General features: G+C 45.7%; 1 protein-coding gene across 2 annotated transcripts in view; it reads left to right on the plus strand.

Moving 5' to 3' along the window:
- Nucleotides 1-4,805: 4,805 nt before the first annotated feature.
- gba2 (glucosidase, beta (bile acid) 2) overlaps nt 4,806-14,620 on the plus strand; it is a 67,187-nt gene continuing 57,372 nt past the window's right edge. For both annotated transcript variants that reach the window (XM_048602436.1, XM_048602438.1), the window contains exons 1-3: nt 4,806-5,088; nt 10,083-10,174; nt 10,530-10,645. In XM_048602436.1, the coding sequence (XP_048458393.1) occupies nt 4,817-5,088; nt 10,083-10,174; nt 10,530-10,645 (480 nt within the window). In that variant the 5' untranslated portion in view covers nt 4,806-4,816. The remainder of the gene's footprint in view (nt 5,089-10,082; nt 10,175-10,529; nt 10,646-14,620) is intronic.

Consider the following 14,620-nt stretch of genomic DNA (forward strand, 5'->3'; position numbering starts at 1 on the left):
TGTGGAAATATACAGCAAGATTGTGAATATCTAATAAGAGAAAAACAGTCTAAGGGTTTCAGCAGAAATATTAACAAATGATGTTGGATATTTGCAAAAGAAATGGATGAGTGCTCATTCAGCATGGTAATTTATTTTATTCAATCATTGAAAAATGGCTCACACCTGATGACTGGAGAAAACTGATAACTGCTTGCAACTATTGCAACTCTTTTACCCTGGCCAGTTTTTCCATCTCCTCTCCTGAAACGTCTGAAATGTGTTCTCGGGATATAGGTGTTGCATACAGGCAAGACTGCAGTCGTCAACAAATTGTTGTAGTCTTGGTAAGATGGTGCATCTTCTCCTTGGACTAGGACAGTCCTTGTGGCAATGCTGATCCCACAATGTTGTTCAATCACATGATACTGACCCAAAGACAATAAAGAACATCGAAGTTTACATAAGACAGAATGGCACATGACCTGGAATGGATGGTATTCCTCTGATAAGGTTGTTTCTGTTCTTCTTAGTGGCAGAGTTTGCAAGAGAGGGAGGCACGTTTTGTAGAGCACAAATTCTGCAGCCAACATTGGTAATGGAGAGCGTAGGTATTAAACCTGCTGACAGGTGCCTGTCAAGTGAACTACTATGCCTTGAGCGATATTGAACTTCTGGAGAGTTACTGCAGTTACATTCATCAGTTTGTCAACCCTAACCTGCATGCTATCCAAATCCAATTTCAGGCTAGCATGCACTGCTTCATTATTGCTGAACGTAATGAAACACTCAACAAACAAACCCACTTCTCTCCTTATAATGTATGAAAAGTTGATAATGAAGCAGCTGAAGATGGTTGGGCTGTGGACATTACTTGAAGAATTCCCTCAGTGATGTCCTGAAGCTACAATAACTGACCTCCAATCACAACTATCTTCCTTTGGTTCCACTCACTGGAGAGTTTCCTCATTGACTTCTGTTTTGTTAGCGATGCTTAATACTGTATTTATTTAAATGCTCCCTTTCTGTCTAATCTCCTTTGGCAGCCATCTGCTATCTGTGGGAAAGAAAATTTTCTTTCCATCATTCACTTGCTCTAAGTACACTTCCATGATTTCATCTAAAGATTTCTGCGATGTGCTGGACTTCAACGTACTGTAGAGACTATCACCATTTTTTCTTCTTGTTTTGGTTCAGAACTCTGAGTTGAAGTTAAGAGTTGAATTTTGTACAACAGCTTGTTTTAAAAGAGAAGAGAACAAACAGATGTTTGCTGTTGGGAACTGGCGTGGAAACTAATGCAATTTAATTACTGCTTGAAAAAGAAGGAGAAGTCACGGTGCTTTTTCATTACAGAGAGAGAGAGATGAGTGGTTTAATGTGATGGTCCTTGTGCCTCAGTGAGGGGAGATGTTGAGGAAGAGAATCCTTCATGGTAACCTCAGCTGGTGCAGGATTGAACACATGGTATTACCATCATCTTTACATAGGGAACCATCCATCCAGTCAACTGAGCTAACCAACCCCCAAATGAACTGCAGTGCACGGAATTCAAATTTCACCATCTGCCATGCTAGGATTCAAACCAATGTCCCCAGAACATTGGCCCGGGTTTCTGGATTACTAGCACAGTGACATTAGAACTATGCCACTGCCTCTCCTTTTTCTAAGGACACTGTAGATGTATCTGCACCGAGTATTGCTATGCTCAGGGCTGACAGATGCTTAGATGTTGAATTGGTCAATCAAGGCAGGACTGGTGCTAACCAACCAACCACAAAGAATATTGATTGGAACAGGAAAAGCCAGTTCTGACTTGGTTTTGGCTGCTGTGATTTTTCAAAGTTTCCAGGCCACAGGCTATTGCTGTGTTTTGTTAACTCTTTAGTTTGTCTCTCAAGTTATCAACTTATTGAGTACACTCAGAAAAGAATCCCAGTCTGTAAGGAATAAGTTAATATTTGTAGACGTCTGCTGAAACTATTTGCATTAACTGGTGACTTCAGAATTCAACCAAGATGTACAATTCAACTTACCTGGCAGGTTGTTGCCATGGGTACATTGCAGCAATTGGATTTTTTCATAATCCCTTTTTTTCATGAAAGAGGTGCAATTTTTTTTTTCATTTTATATAAGTGCCTCAGGTCTGCCAGGTCTGAGAATTAATATTGACATTTAACTGTTCTTGTTGCATTTCCATGGCCCAACCAAACAGCACCCTCTTCTCATGCAATATAAAATGGTGCCTGTTTCTTGTGTTTTAGTTCTGATGTGTACATGACAAGATGCTTCAACCTTGTCTTCTTTTAGCAATGTTTAAATTCCATATTTCTCTTTTTTCTAAAAATGAAGCACTTCTCCTTTGAACTAGTGTTGGCACTAATGAAGCTGTGCCAGGGTCCAATTCCTGCCTCCAACTCAGGAGGCTGCCTATATAGGGACTGAGTTTCATGTTGCCAGTTTTCCTTCACCTGTCCTGATGACCTTGATCAGGTGGTGATGTGTTGCCTTCTTGGACTACAGTAGGTTTGTCTGATGTAGGTACACCCTTAGGGCTTCTAAGACCATAAGAAATAGCATAGGGTAAGCCGTTCAGCCCCTCAAGCCTGCTCTGCCAGTTAATAGGATCATGGCTGATCCAACTTTCCTCATGTTCAGTTTTAAGGAGGGATTTCCCAGAATTTCACCCGGCAACACTGAAAGAGAAGTGATATGGTTCCAACTCAGGACGGTGTATCACTGCCTTACAGATGTAATGTTAAGTGCAGATCCTGTCTGATCTTTCAGTTGGATGTAACAGACCACACAGTGGTGACAGCAGGGAATTTTCAAATTGCCTTCAATAACATTTATATTCCACAACCGTAACCATCAAAATGTCCAACCCAACCATCTATCCCATTGCTGTTTTGTCGAATCTTAAAATGCACATACTGGCTTTGTGTGTTTCTTTACACAATACCAATACACTATGCTTGAAAAATGACTTGACTGTGGATTAATTTGCCACTGCAAGAGGTCATAAAATACATTACATAGATATAACCTTTCTTTTAAAAAAAGTGGTTGAAAAAGGTACAACGAAAAGTTTAATCAGAAAAATGGGTTTTCAGGAAGATTTTTAATGTGATTTGAAGATATTGAGCTTTAAGTAGAGAAATGTAAACCACAAGATCTAGGCACTGCTACAATTAAGGGAGAAAGGAGGCAAAAGGCACAGAAAGCTAGTGTCAGAGGGATACGAAGTTTGAGGATGTTTTAGTGCTAGAGGATATTACAGAGATAAGGAGAAAAGAGGATGTGAAGTGGCGTAAACACGGTACTTTAATTTTAAATAAGAAAATTTAAGGCACTGGAAATCAAAAGTTGACGATAACCTAGATGATGGATATACAAGACTTGGTATGGTTTGGAATATATGCACCGTGGTACATTCTTCCGTATTAAAAGCATTTAATTAATGCACAGTGTTGATAATATTATTTTATATATAAGTCAGTTATGAACTACAACTTTTAGTACTGCTGCATACTGCATTATACTGTAGGTAAACATGTATATGTAGTGCTTTCCAATTCACACACTTGTGATTAGATACTCTAACATCATTCTATAATCCTGAAAATTCCAAAATTCAAAAATGGTCCCAAGAATTTTGGATTGGAGATATTATAGTGCAGTAATGTTTTATCCTTATCCTGTAGCAAAACACCAGGTCAGCCTCCAGGCTTTCTTATATAGAATCTTATGTATGCTGCATGAATCATATATTACAGTACAGGAGTCTGTGTGGCATCTGCACCAGCTCCTTCAAAGAATACTCCAGTTTCCCTCATTTCTTGTTTCTTTCCAAAGCTCCTTACACTTGTTTCAGGTTTCTGTCCCATTTCATAGTGAAAGCTACAGTTGAATCTGTTTCCATATGTCTATCAGGCAGTGCATTCCAATCTGAACGACTTGTTGCATAAAAATTATAGATAAAAATTACGTATCTTTTTTCCTTATCACAGAATCACTTTTCTATCTATGCAAGACATTCCTACATGATTGATGAAAACAATATCTTCAATTAGTAATATTTTAAGTTTCTTTCAGTTTCACTGGATCTAGTATTTAGACTATTTTATTACTAGAATCTTCTTTATATTAAGGGAGGGATGTGATGCTGATTCCTGCCCTTTAACATTGCTCAGTGTTCCCCCCATACTGGTCCATTAACATAAACAGGGTCCAGACTCTTGACAGGGGCAACCCAGTTTTTAAGAGAAGCTTATTCTTGAAATGTAAACTTGTTTTCTGCCTAAGAATCAGCTGCTAAGTCTATTCCAACGTTTTCTGGTTCAGATTCACTCGAAGTTTGTTTCAGTGCCATTCGTATAAACCCATTAAATTAATAGACAAATACAGCAGAGATCATTCAGCCCATCCAGTTTGACTGCCCCAGAAGTTTTTTTTTAAATGAACTAGCTGCAGCCTTCTAGGCTCTCATTGTAACTTCACAGCAGTCCCTTTGGTTACCAGCAGCGCGCATGCGCACTCGTCATGCACAAGGCGCACGGGTGAACTTGAGTCCAAAATAAACTGCCACTGGGTGCTTCTGGGGGAGCTAGTGGAACAGTTAGAGCGAGGGACAGAAGTTGCAGCGGGGGTGCTGATAAAAGTGAGGGACTGTGCGGGGCGGAAGGGGAAGGCTGGGGCTGAGAAAAGTGGGGGGTCAATGAGGGGCGGAAATGGAAGATGGGGGCTGAGAAAGGTGAAGTACAGAGCGGGGCGGAAGGTTGAGGGGTTGGTGAAAAAGGTGAGTGTCGGAGTGGGGCGGAAGGAAGGGCCGGGTGTGATGAGGCGAAGTGCAAGGGCAGCATCAGCCGGTCAGAGCGGGTGCGGCGTCTGGGCAGAGTGTGTGAGGAGGGGAAAGAAGATGGGGAGTGTGGAGGCTCCGAGCACCGAGTTGATGCAGGAATACGCGGGCGGCGGTTCGGACGGAGTCGGGGTGCCGCAGTTTGGTTGGAGGATCTGCCTGGCCCATCAGTTCAGGGAGCAGAGGAAACCTTTCGAGGCCAGCGACGTGTCCCTGGCACATATGATCAACCACCTGGGCCTGGGAATCCGGTGAGTGAGGGCCTGGAAAGGGGTGTTAAAAGTCGGGTGAAAACTGAAAGAACTGAGGATGCTGTAAATGAAACAAAAACCGAAACGTTAACAGATGCTGCCAGACCTGCTGAGCTTTTCTAGCAACTTCTGTTTGTGTTAAAAGCGAGAGTTGTTTGCTTTGGAGCTTTTTTTGACTGTTGATGAAATTGGTGTTTAAATCGTAGCTGATATCGCTGGCCTGGGATTTGATGCTGTTTGCTTTGTTGTTGTTGTTGATTCTATGCAAATTCCCTTTCCTTGCCCACTGGCATTGATAACAGGTGTCGCTCTGTTCTGCGAACATCTGCGATTTGAAGTAGCCCCAATGCAAGTAACACCTGCCGCCCACCGCGAAGGTGCTGATGTCGCCAATGAAGTTCTTTGTGCAAAATCTGGAAAAAGGTGCTAGTATCAGCAGTGTCACTAGTTTATTATTACCCTGAAAGATTTTAAGTTTTCTCCGTTACTATTTAGATTACAACACACTAACTGTGAACTGCACAAAAAACAGAAGTTGCTGGAAAAGCTCGGCAGGATCTGTGAAGAAAAAATCTCGGGTCCGGGTGACCCTTCCTCAGAACAGCAACTTCTGTTTTTGTTCTTGATTTACAGCATCCACGGGTCTTTCAGTTTTTAAACTGTGAACTGCAGTCGTCGGAGATTCTTTCCGTATAGCCCCAGGCTGTTTGCAAGTCTCTGTTGAGTCTCCGGAAGAGCAGTTTGCTCCTCGTCCCATTATCTTTGCCTTCTCCCAGTAACCCTGCGCAAGATCTTAACCTGGAATTTGCTGTGTTTAAAAAAAAACTTTTGTATGTTGTCATTGTTTGCCAAATGCAAGGCGGCAATCGTCTTCAAGTAAGAATCCATCCACCTTCCCGTGCCGTTCAATGGCATTGCCGTCACAGAATCCCCACAATATCGGTATCCGGGGGTTACAGTTGACCAGAAATTACTATGGACCAGCCATATTAATACGGTGGCTAGAAGAACAGGTCAAAGACTCTAAATTCTGTTGAATAACTCACCTGTTGTCTCCAAAGTGCTTGTCCACTAGTTACAAGATATAACTCTGGACTGTGATTGAATACACTCCACTTGCTTGGAATGAGTGCTTTACCAACAACATTCAACTCCATCCAGAACAAAGTCATAGATTTGTACAGCATGAAAATGGACCCTTCGGTCCAACTCGTCCATGCTGATCAGATATCAGGGAGGGGTTCAGATTTTTGGGACATTGGGACCGGTTCTGGGGGAGGTGGGACTATTACAAATCAGACGGTCTACACCTGGGCTGGACTGGAACCAATGTCCAAGGGGGTGCTTTTGCTAACACTGTTGGGGAGGGTTTAAACTAATGTGGCAGGGGGATGGGAACCAAATGAGGAGGTTAGTGGACAGTTAGGAGATAGTAACTAAAGCCTGTAAGGAACTAGATAATGAAGTCAGTGTGACTAAAGGGAAGAGGAGGCAGAGAGCAGATGATGAACGCAAAGGGACTGGTGGTCTGAGGTGCATTTGTTTTAATGCGAGAAGTGTAGTAGGTAAGGCAGATGAACTTAGGGCTTGGATTAGTACCTGGGAGTATGATGTTATTGCTATTACTGAGACTTGGTTGAGGGAAGGGCAAGATTGGCAACTAAATCTCCCAGGATATAGATGCTTCAGGCGGGATAGAGAAGGAGGTAAAAGGGGTGGAGGAGTTGCATTACTGGTCAAAGAGGATATCACTGCTGAAGGAGGACACTATGGAGGACTCGAGCAGTGAGGCAATATGGGCAGAGCTCAGAAATAGGAAGGGTGCGGTAACAATGTTGGGGTTGTACTACAGGCCTCCCAACAGCGAGCGTGAGATAGAGGTACAAATATGTAGACAGATTATGGAAAGATGTAGGAGCAACAGGGTGGTGGTGATGGGAGATTCTACTTTTCCCAACATTGACTGGGATTCACTTAGTGTTAGGGGTTTAGATGGAGCAGAATTTGTAAGGAGCATCCAGGAGGGTTTTCTAGAACAGTATGTAAATAGTCCAACTCGGGAAGGGGCCATACTGGACCTGGTGTTGGGGAATGAGCCCGGCCAGGTGGTTGAAGTTCTAGTAGGGGATTACTTTGGGAATAGTGATCACAATTCCGTAAGTTTTAGAATACTGATGGACAAAGACAAGCGTGGTCCTAAAGGAAGAGTGCTGAATTGGGGGAAGGCCAACTATAGCAAAATTTGGCAGGAGCTGGGGAATGTGGATTGGGAGCAGCTTTTTGAGGGTAAATCCACACTTGATATGTGGGATGCTTTTAAAGAGAGGTTGATTAGCGTGCAGGACAGACATGTCCCTGTGAAAATGAGGGATAGAATGGGCAAGATTAGGGAACCATGGATGACAGGTGAAATTGTGAGACGAGCAAAGAGGAAAAAGGAAGCATACATAAGGTCTAGGCGACTGAAAACAGACAAAGCTTTGGAAGAATATCGGGAAAGTAGGACCAATCTGAAATGAGGAATTAAGAGGGCTAAAAGGGGTCAAGAAATATCTTTAGCAAACAGGGTTAAGGAAAATCCCAAAGCCTTTTATTCATACATAAGGAGCAAGAGGGTAACTAGAGAAAGGGTTGGCCCACTCAAGGACAAAGGAGGGAAGTTATACTAGAAGTCAGAGAAAATGAGTGAGATTCTTAATGAGTACTTTGCGTCGGTATTCACCGAGGAGAGGGACATGACGGATGTTGAGGTTAGGGATAGATGTTTGATTACTCTAGGTCAAGTCGGCATAAGGAGGGGGGAAGTGTTGGGTATTCGGAAAGGCATTAGGGTGGACCAGGTTCAGATGGGATCTATCCGAGGTTACTGAGGGAAGTGAGAGAGGAAATAGCTGGGGCCTTAACAGATATCTTTGCAGCATCCTTGAGCACGGGTGAGGTTCCGGAGGACTGGAGAATTGCTAATGTTGTCCTCTTGTTTAAGAAGGGTAGCAAGGATAATCCAGGTAATTATAGACTGGTGAGCCTGACGTCAGTGGTGGGGAAGCTGCTGGAGAAGATACTGAGGGATAGGATCTATTTACATTTGGAAGAAAATGGGCTTATTAGTGATAGGCAGCATGGTTTTGTGCAGGGAAGGTCATGTCTTACCAACTTGATAGAATTCTTTGAGGAAGTGACAAAGATGATAGATGAGGGAAGGGCTGTGGATGTCATATACATGGACTTCAGTAAGGTGTTTGATAAGGTTCCCCATGGTAGGCTGATGGAGAAAGTGAAGTCGCGTGGGGTCCAGGGTGTACTAGCTAGATGGATAGAGAACTGCCTGGGCAACAGGAGACAGGGAGTTCTCAAAATGAAGAACTGTGACCAGTGGTGTTCCACAGGGATCCGTGTTGGGACCACTGTTGTTTGTGATATACATAAATGATCTGGAGGAAGGTATAGATGGTCTGATTAGCAAGTTTGCAGGTGACACTAAGATTAGTGGAGTAGCAGATAGTGAAGGGGACTGTCAGAGAATGCAGCAGAATATAGATAGATTGGAGAGTTGGGCAGAGAAATGGCAGATTGAGTTCAATCCAGGCAAATGCGAGGTGATGCATTTTGGAAGATCCAATTCAAGAGCGAACTATACGGTAAATGGAAAAGCCCTGGGGAAAATTGATGCACAGAGAGATCTGGGTGTTCAGGTCCATTGTACCCTGAAGGTGGCAACGCAGGTCGATAGAATGGTCAAGAAGGCATACGGCATGCTTTCATTCATCGGACGGGGTATTAAGTACAAGAGTTGGCAGGTCATGTTGCAGTTGTATAGGACTTTGGTTCGACCACATTTGGAATACTGCGTACACTTCTGGTCGCCACATTACCAAAAGGATGTAGATGCTTTGGAGAGGGTGCAGAGGAGGTTCACCAGGATGTTGCCTGGTATGGAGGGTGCTAGCTATGAAGAGAGGTTGAGTAGATTAGGATTATTTACATTAGAAAGATGGAGGTTGAGGGGGGACTGAAGTCTACAAAATCATGAAAGGTATAGACAGGGTGGATAGCAAGAAGCTTTTTCCCAGAGTGGGGGACTCAATTACTAGGGGTCACAATTTCAAGGTGAGAGGGGAAAAGTTCTTTATGCAGAGGGTGGTGGGTGCCTGGAACGCGTTGCCAGCGGAGGTGGTAGAGGCGGGCACAATAGCATCATTTAAGATGTATCTAGACAGATACATGAATGGGCAGGGAACAGAGGGATACAGATCCTTGGAAAATAGGCGACGGGTTTAGATAGAGGATCTGGATCGGCGCAGGCTTGGAGGGCCGAAGGGCCTGTTCCTGTGCTGTAATTTTCTTTGTTCTTTGTTCTATATCCTAAATTGATCTAGTCCGGTTTGCCAGCATTTGGCCCAAATCCCTCTAAACTGTTCCGATTCATATACCCATCCAGATGCCTTTTAAATGTTGTAATTGTACCAGCCTCCACTACTTCTTCTGGCAGCTCATTCCATATATGCACCATCCTCTGCATGAAAATGTTGCCCCTTAGGTTTCTTTTAATTTGTTTCCCTCTCACCTTAAACCTATGCCCTCTAGTTTTGGACTCCCCAACCCAGGGGAAAAGACTTTGACTATTCACCCTATCCATGTTCCTCATGATTTTATAAACCTCTAGAGCCAAAAAGATGAGGGCAGTATCTGCATTAGAATTCCACCACCTGCATGTGCTCCTTCTAACATGTACCATCTTGAAATGGCCACTCCTTTCCTGTCATTGGGTGAAAGTCGTGGAATTTCCTTCCTAATAGCTCATATCCGATGAAAGAATAATTTTTAAAATGATCAGGTCAAGCTTTTGAACTTATTTGTTTCAAATGGAGACAGGAGTTGATTAAGTATCCTGTATGGTCAGATGAGGGCTATACTAATATAAACTGAATTCTGTAAACGATTCATGCTTTTTTTAGTTGTCAATCATTATGTACTCCAATTCTATTTCTAAACAGTTATTTGAAATGGTGGTACAGAAAAACTCGAATCGAGAAGAAGGCACCTTTTATTGACTCTTTCAATTCTATTCCATTGCGTCAGATTTATGGTAAGTGCAAATGAGTAAATTTTTAAATGTGGTGCAATAATTTGAAGGTTTTTTTGAGATTACTGTACAGTTAGAATTTCCAGTTTGTTATTGCCATTTGAATAACACTGATTATTTTAATCATATAAATGCCAATGGCAGAATAGGCTGCTTATCCACTGCATAGCTGGGGTATGTGCAAGGAATTAAGACAAATATAAAGTATTGACCTTTACTGTTCATTTTCACCAAGCAATTAGGCTACCAAACCCCTTTTTTTTTAACATGCAAACACTAGGAATAATTTTGATAAAATGATTTCAGAAAGTATGATGAATAGGTGGAGTTAAAATATCAACCTGATTTTTCTTTTTAGGGGCTCCACTCGGTGGGTTTGGAGGGGGTACCATTACAAGGGGATGGCGAGGGGAGTTTTGCAGATGGCAGCTAAACCCAGGAATGTACACCTATGACACTGTGATTGAGAACCAGGTATGCATTTGATTGAGGGAGTAAGGCTGCTGTGAAACTTAATATTGACCTTGAATATTCTTGTAAATTTGAGCTGTTGCAAAAAAACAGCATTCTCAATGGTGCTATTTTTGGAATGTGTTTTTCTTACTAGTTGTGTAAATAAAAATGTAAGAAAAATAAACTGATTATTATGTTTCTGTTTCGCAGTCATGATAACCTAGCTAGACTTGTCTTGCCTAAAATTTGAATTCATTAGAAAAACTTTTAGTTGGGTATCATTTTAATCTATAAGAGAGAGTGCAATTTAGTACTAAGTTAATTTTAGCTTTTCTGGAGCCTGCAGGTCATATGAGTTATCTCCCTTAGCCACAGTCATGTTGACGTTTATCCAGGTGACGTTTCACACAGTGCTTGTTAACTACTTCATGAACATGTGGAATATTTCATTCTTGGCAAACTCTTGAGAAATAGTTTTAAGTATGTGCAGAGATAGTAGGAACTGCAGATGCTGGTGAATCCGAGACAACAAGGTGCAGGGCTGGATGAACACAGCAGGCCAAGCAGCATCATAGGAGCAGAGAGGCTGACGTTTCGGGCCGAGACCCTTCATCAGAAAAGGGGGTTCTGAAATAAATAGGGAGAGAGTGGGAGGCGGATAGAAGATGGATAGAGGAGAGGAAACAAACAGGTCGCAGAGGTGGGGATGGGGCCAGTAAAGGTGAGTGTAGGTGGGGAGTTAGGGAGGGGATTGGTCAGTCCAGGGAGGACGGACAGGTCAAGGGGGTGGGATGAGGTTAGTCGGTAGGAGATGGAGGTGCGGCTTGAGGTGGGAGGAGGGGATAGGTGGGAGGAAGAACAGGTTAGGGAGGCAGGGACGAGCTGGACTGGTTTTGGGATGCGGTAGGGGGAGGGGAGATTTTGAAACTTGTGAAATCCACATTGATACCATTGGGCTGCAGGGTTCCCAAGCGGAATATGAGTTGCTGTTCCTGCAACCTTCGGGTGGCATCGTTGTGGCACTGCAGGAGGCCCAGGATGGACATGTCGTCTGAGGAATGGGAGGGGGAGTTGAAATGGTTCGTGACTGGGAGGTGCAGTTGTTTATTGTGAACCGAGCGTAGGTGCTCTGCAAAGCCGTCCCCGAGTCTCCGCTTGGTTTCCCCGATGTACAGGAAGCCACACCGGGTACAGCGGATGCAGTATACCACATTGGCAGATGTGCAGGTGAACATCTGCTTGATGTGGAAAGTCTTCTTGGGGCCTGGGATGGGGGTGAGGGAGGAGGTATGGGGGCAGGTGTAGCACTTCCTGCGGTTGCAGGGAAAAGTGCCGGGTGTGGTGGAGCTGGAGGGGAGTGTGGAGCGGACAAGGGAGTCACGGAGAGAGTTGTCCCTCCGGAAAGCAGATAAAGGTGGGGAGGGAAAGATGTCTTTGGTGGTGGGGTCGGATTGCAGATGGCGGAAGTGTCGGAGGATGATGCGTTGGATCCGGAGGTTGGTGGGGTGGTACGTGAGGACGAGGGGGATTCTTTTTTGGTTCTTATTGCGTGGACGGGGTGTGAGGGATGAGGTGCGGGAGATGTGGGAGACACGGTTGAGGGCGTTCTCGACCACCGAGGAGGGGAAGTTACGGTCCTTGAAAAACGAGGACAACTGAGATGTACGGGAGTGGAATGCCTCATCCTGGGAGCAGATGCGGCGGAGGCGAAGGAATTGGGAATAGGGGATAGCATTTTTGCAGGAAGGTGGGTGGGAGGAGGAGTATTCTAGGTAGCTGTGGGAGTCGGTGGGCTTGAAATGAATATCGGTTTCGAGGTGGTTGCCCGATATGGAGACAGAGAGGTCCAGGAAGGGGAGAGAGGTGTTAGAGATGGTCCAGGTAAACTTAAGGTTGGGGTGGAAGGTGTTAGTGAAGTGTATGAACTGTTCGAGCTCCTCGTGGGAGCACGAGGCGGCGCCGATACAGTCATCAATGTAACGGAGGAAGAGGTGGGGTTTAGGGCCGGTGTAGGTACGGAAGAGGGATTGTTCCACGTAACCTACAAAGAGGCAGGCGTAGCTTGGGCCCATGCGGGTACCCATGGCTACCCCCTTTGTCTGTAGGAAGTGGGAGGAATTGAAAGAGAAGTTGTTGAGGGTGAGGACGAGTTCGGCTAAGCGGATGAGGGTGTCAGTGGAGGGGGACTGGTCAGGCCTGCGGGACAGGAAGAAGCGGAGGGCCTTAAGGCCATCTGCATGGGGAATGCAGGTGTAGAGGGACTGGACGGTAAAGATGAGGTGTTGGGGACCGGGGAATTGGAAGTTCTGGAGGAGGTGGAGGGCGTGGGTGGTGTCACGGACATAGGTAGGGAGTTCCTGGACCAAGGGGGAGAAAATGGAGTCCAGATTGTTGGAGATCAGTTCGGTGGGGCAAGAGCAGGCGGAGACAATGGGTCGACCAGGGCATTCAGGTTTGTGGATTTTGGGAAGGAGATAGAAGCGGGCAGTGCGAGGTTGGGGAACGATGAGGTTGGAGGCCGTGGCTGGGAGGTCACCTGAGGTGATGAGGTTGTGGATGCATTGGGAGATGATGGTTTGGTGCTCAGGGGTGGGGTCATGATCAAGGGGGTGGTAGGAGGAGGTGTCGGAGAGTTGGCGTCTGGCCTCGGCGATGTAGAGGTCAGTGAGCCATACTACAACTGCGCCTCCCTTGTCCGCGGGTTTTATGGTGAGGTTAGGATTGGAGCGGAGGGAGCGGAGGGCTGCACGTTCTGCGGGGGAGAGGTTGGAGTGGGTGAGAGGGATGGAGAGGTTGAGGCGATTGATGTCATGACGGCAGTTGGAGATGAAGAGGTCGAGGGAGGGTAGGAGGCCTTGGGGTGGTGTCCAGGAGGAGGGGGTGTGTTGGAAGCGGGAGAAGGGGTCAGTAGAGGGAGGGTTAGGTTCACGGTTGAAGAAGTAAGTGTGGAGGCGGAGGCGGCGGAAAAACTGCTCTATGTCCAAGCGTGAGCGGTATTCGTTGATCTGTGGGTGGAGGGGGACAGAGGTGAGCCCTTTACTGAGGACTGACCGTTCGTCCTCAGTAAGGGGTAGGTCTGGGGGGATGGTGAAGACTCGGCAGGGCTGGGTGCTGCTGTCTCCTCTGGAGCTGCTGGCTGTGGAGGCGGTGGGTGGAGTTGCGTCCGCGTCGGTGATGGGCGGAGCGGCGTCGGAGGTAGGAGGAGCGGGGTAGGCGGCGGCAGTAGCGGTGAGGGTGGTCGCGACTTCAGTGTCGGTGGCAACGGCAGCGATGGTGTTCGCTGTCCTGGAAGTGGGGAACCCGGCGGTGGCGGATGTGACGTCATCTGTGGGTTCTCCGATAGTGGCCTCATGGCCAATGGCGGCAGACGCATTGTGGGGAAGGTCCTGGGTACGGCTGGGGATTTGGGGGGTGGAGGAAGCCCGTTTTGGGTGGTAGGCACCAGTAAGTTTACTGTTCTTACGGTTTTTAGTGTCCAATAAAGCTGAGTAGAATTGTGAGTTCAGGTCGTGGATCCTACGAAGAATAAAAAACAGGAGAGGTCGTTTGCAGGTCTGGGAGAGGGAGGCTCTGAGCTAGGGTAGGCTTGATTGTAGTGCCTGGAGATGCCGGCGCATTGCTGCAAGTGTGTGTTTCAGGAGTCGCAGGGAGAAACGCTTCTGAAGGATCTCAATGCCATGAGTGTAGATATTGTCACGGTTGGGGCCAAATTGGGAAGGCTTGAATGTGGACTGTAGTCCACTGGGGATGATCTGGTTCCGTAGGCAGGTGCTAAGGAAGGTGATGTGGCTGTAGTACCTGGTTTGCTTCAGGACATGGTCAAGCAGTTTCAGGGCTGAAGAGATTACGAGAGAGTTGCAGTGGGAGAGAGATCCCTTGAGGTTTGTCCGGAGGGAGGAGGGTAACTTCTTCAGGCTAGGCATCCTTAGAAGAGGCTTCGCAGTGGGGTTAAAATTGAATCGGAGATAGTAGGAACTGCACATGCTGGTGAATCCG

This window comes from Rhincodon typus, chromosome 1, assembly GCF_021869965.1.
Source record: "Rhincodon typus isolate 14 chromosome 1, sRhiTyp1.1, whole genome shotgun sequence".
Lineage (NCBI taxonomy): Eukaryota > Metazoa > Chordata > Chondrichthyes > Orectolobiformes > Rhincodontidae > Rhincodon > Rhincodon typus.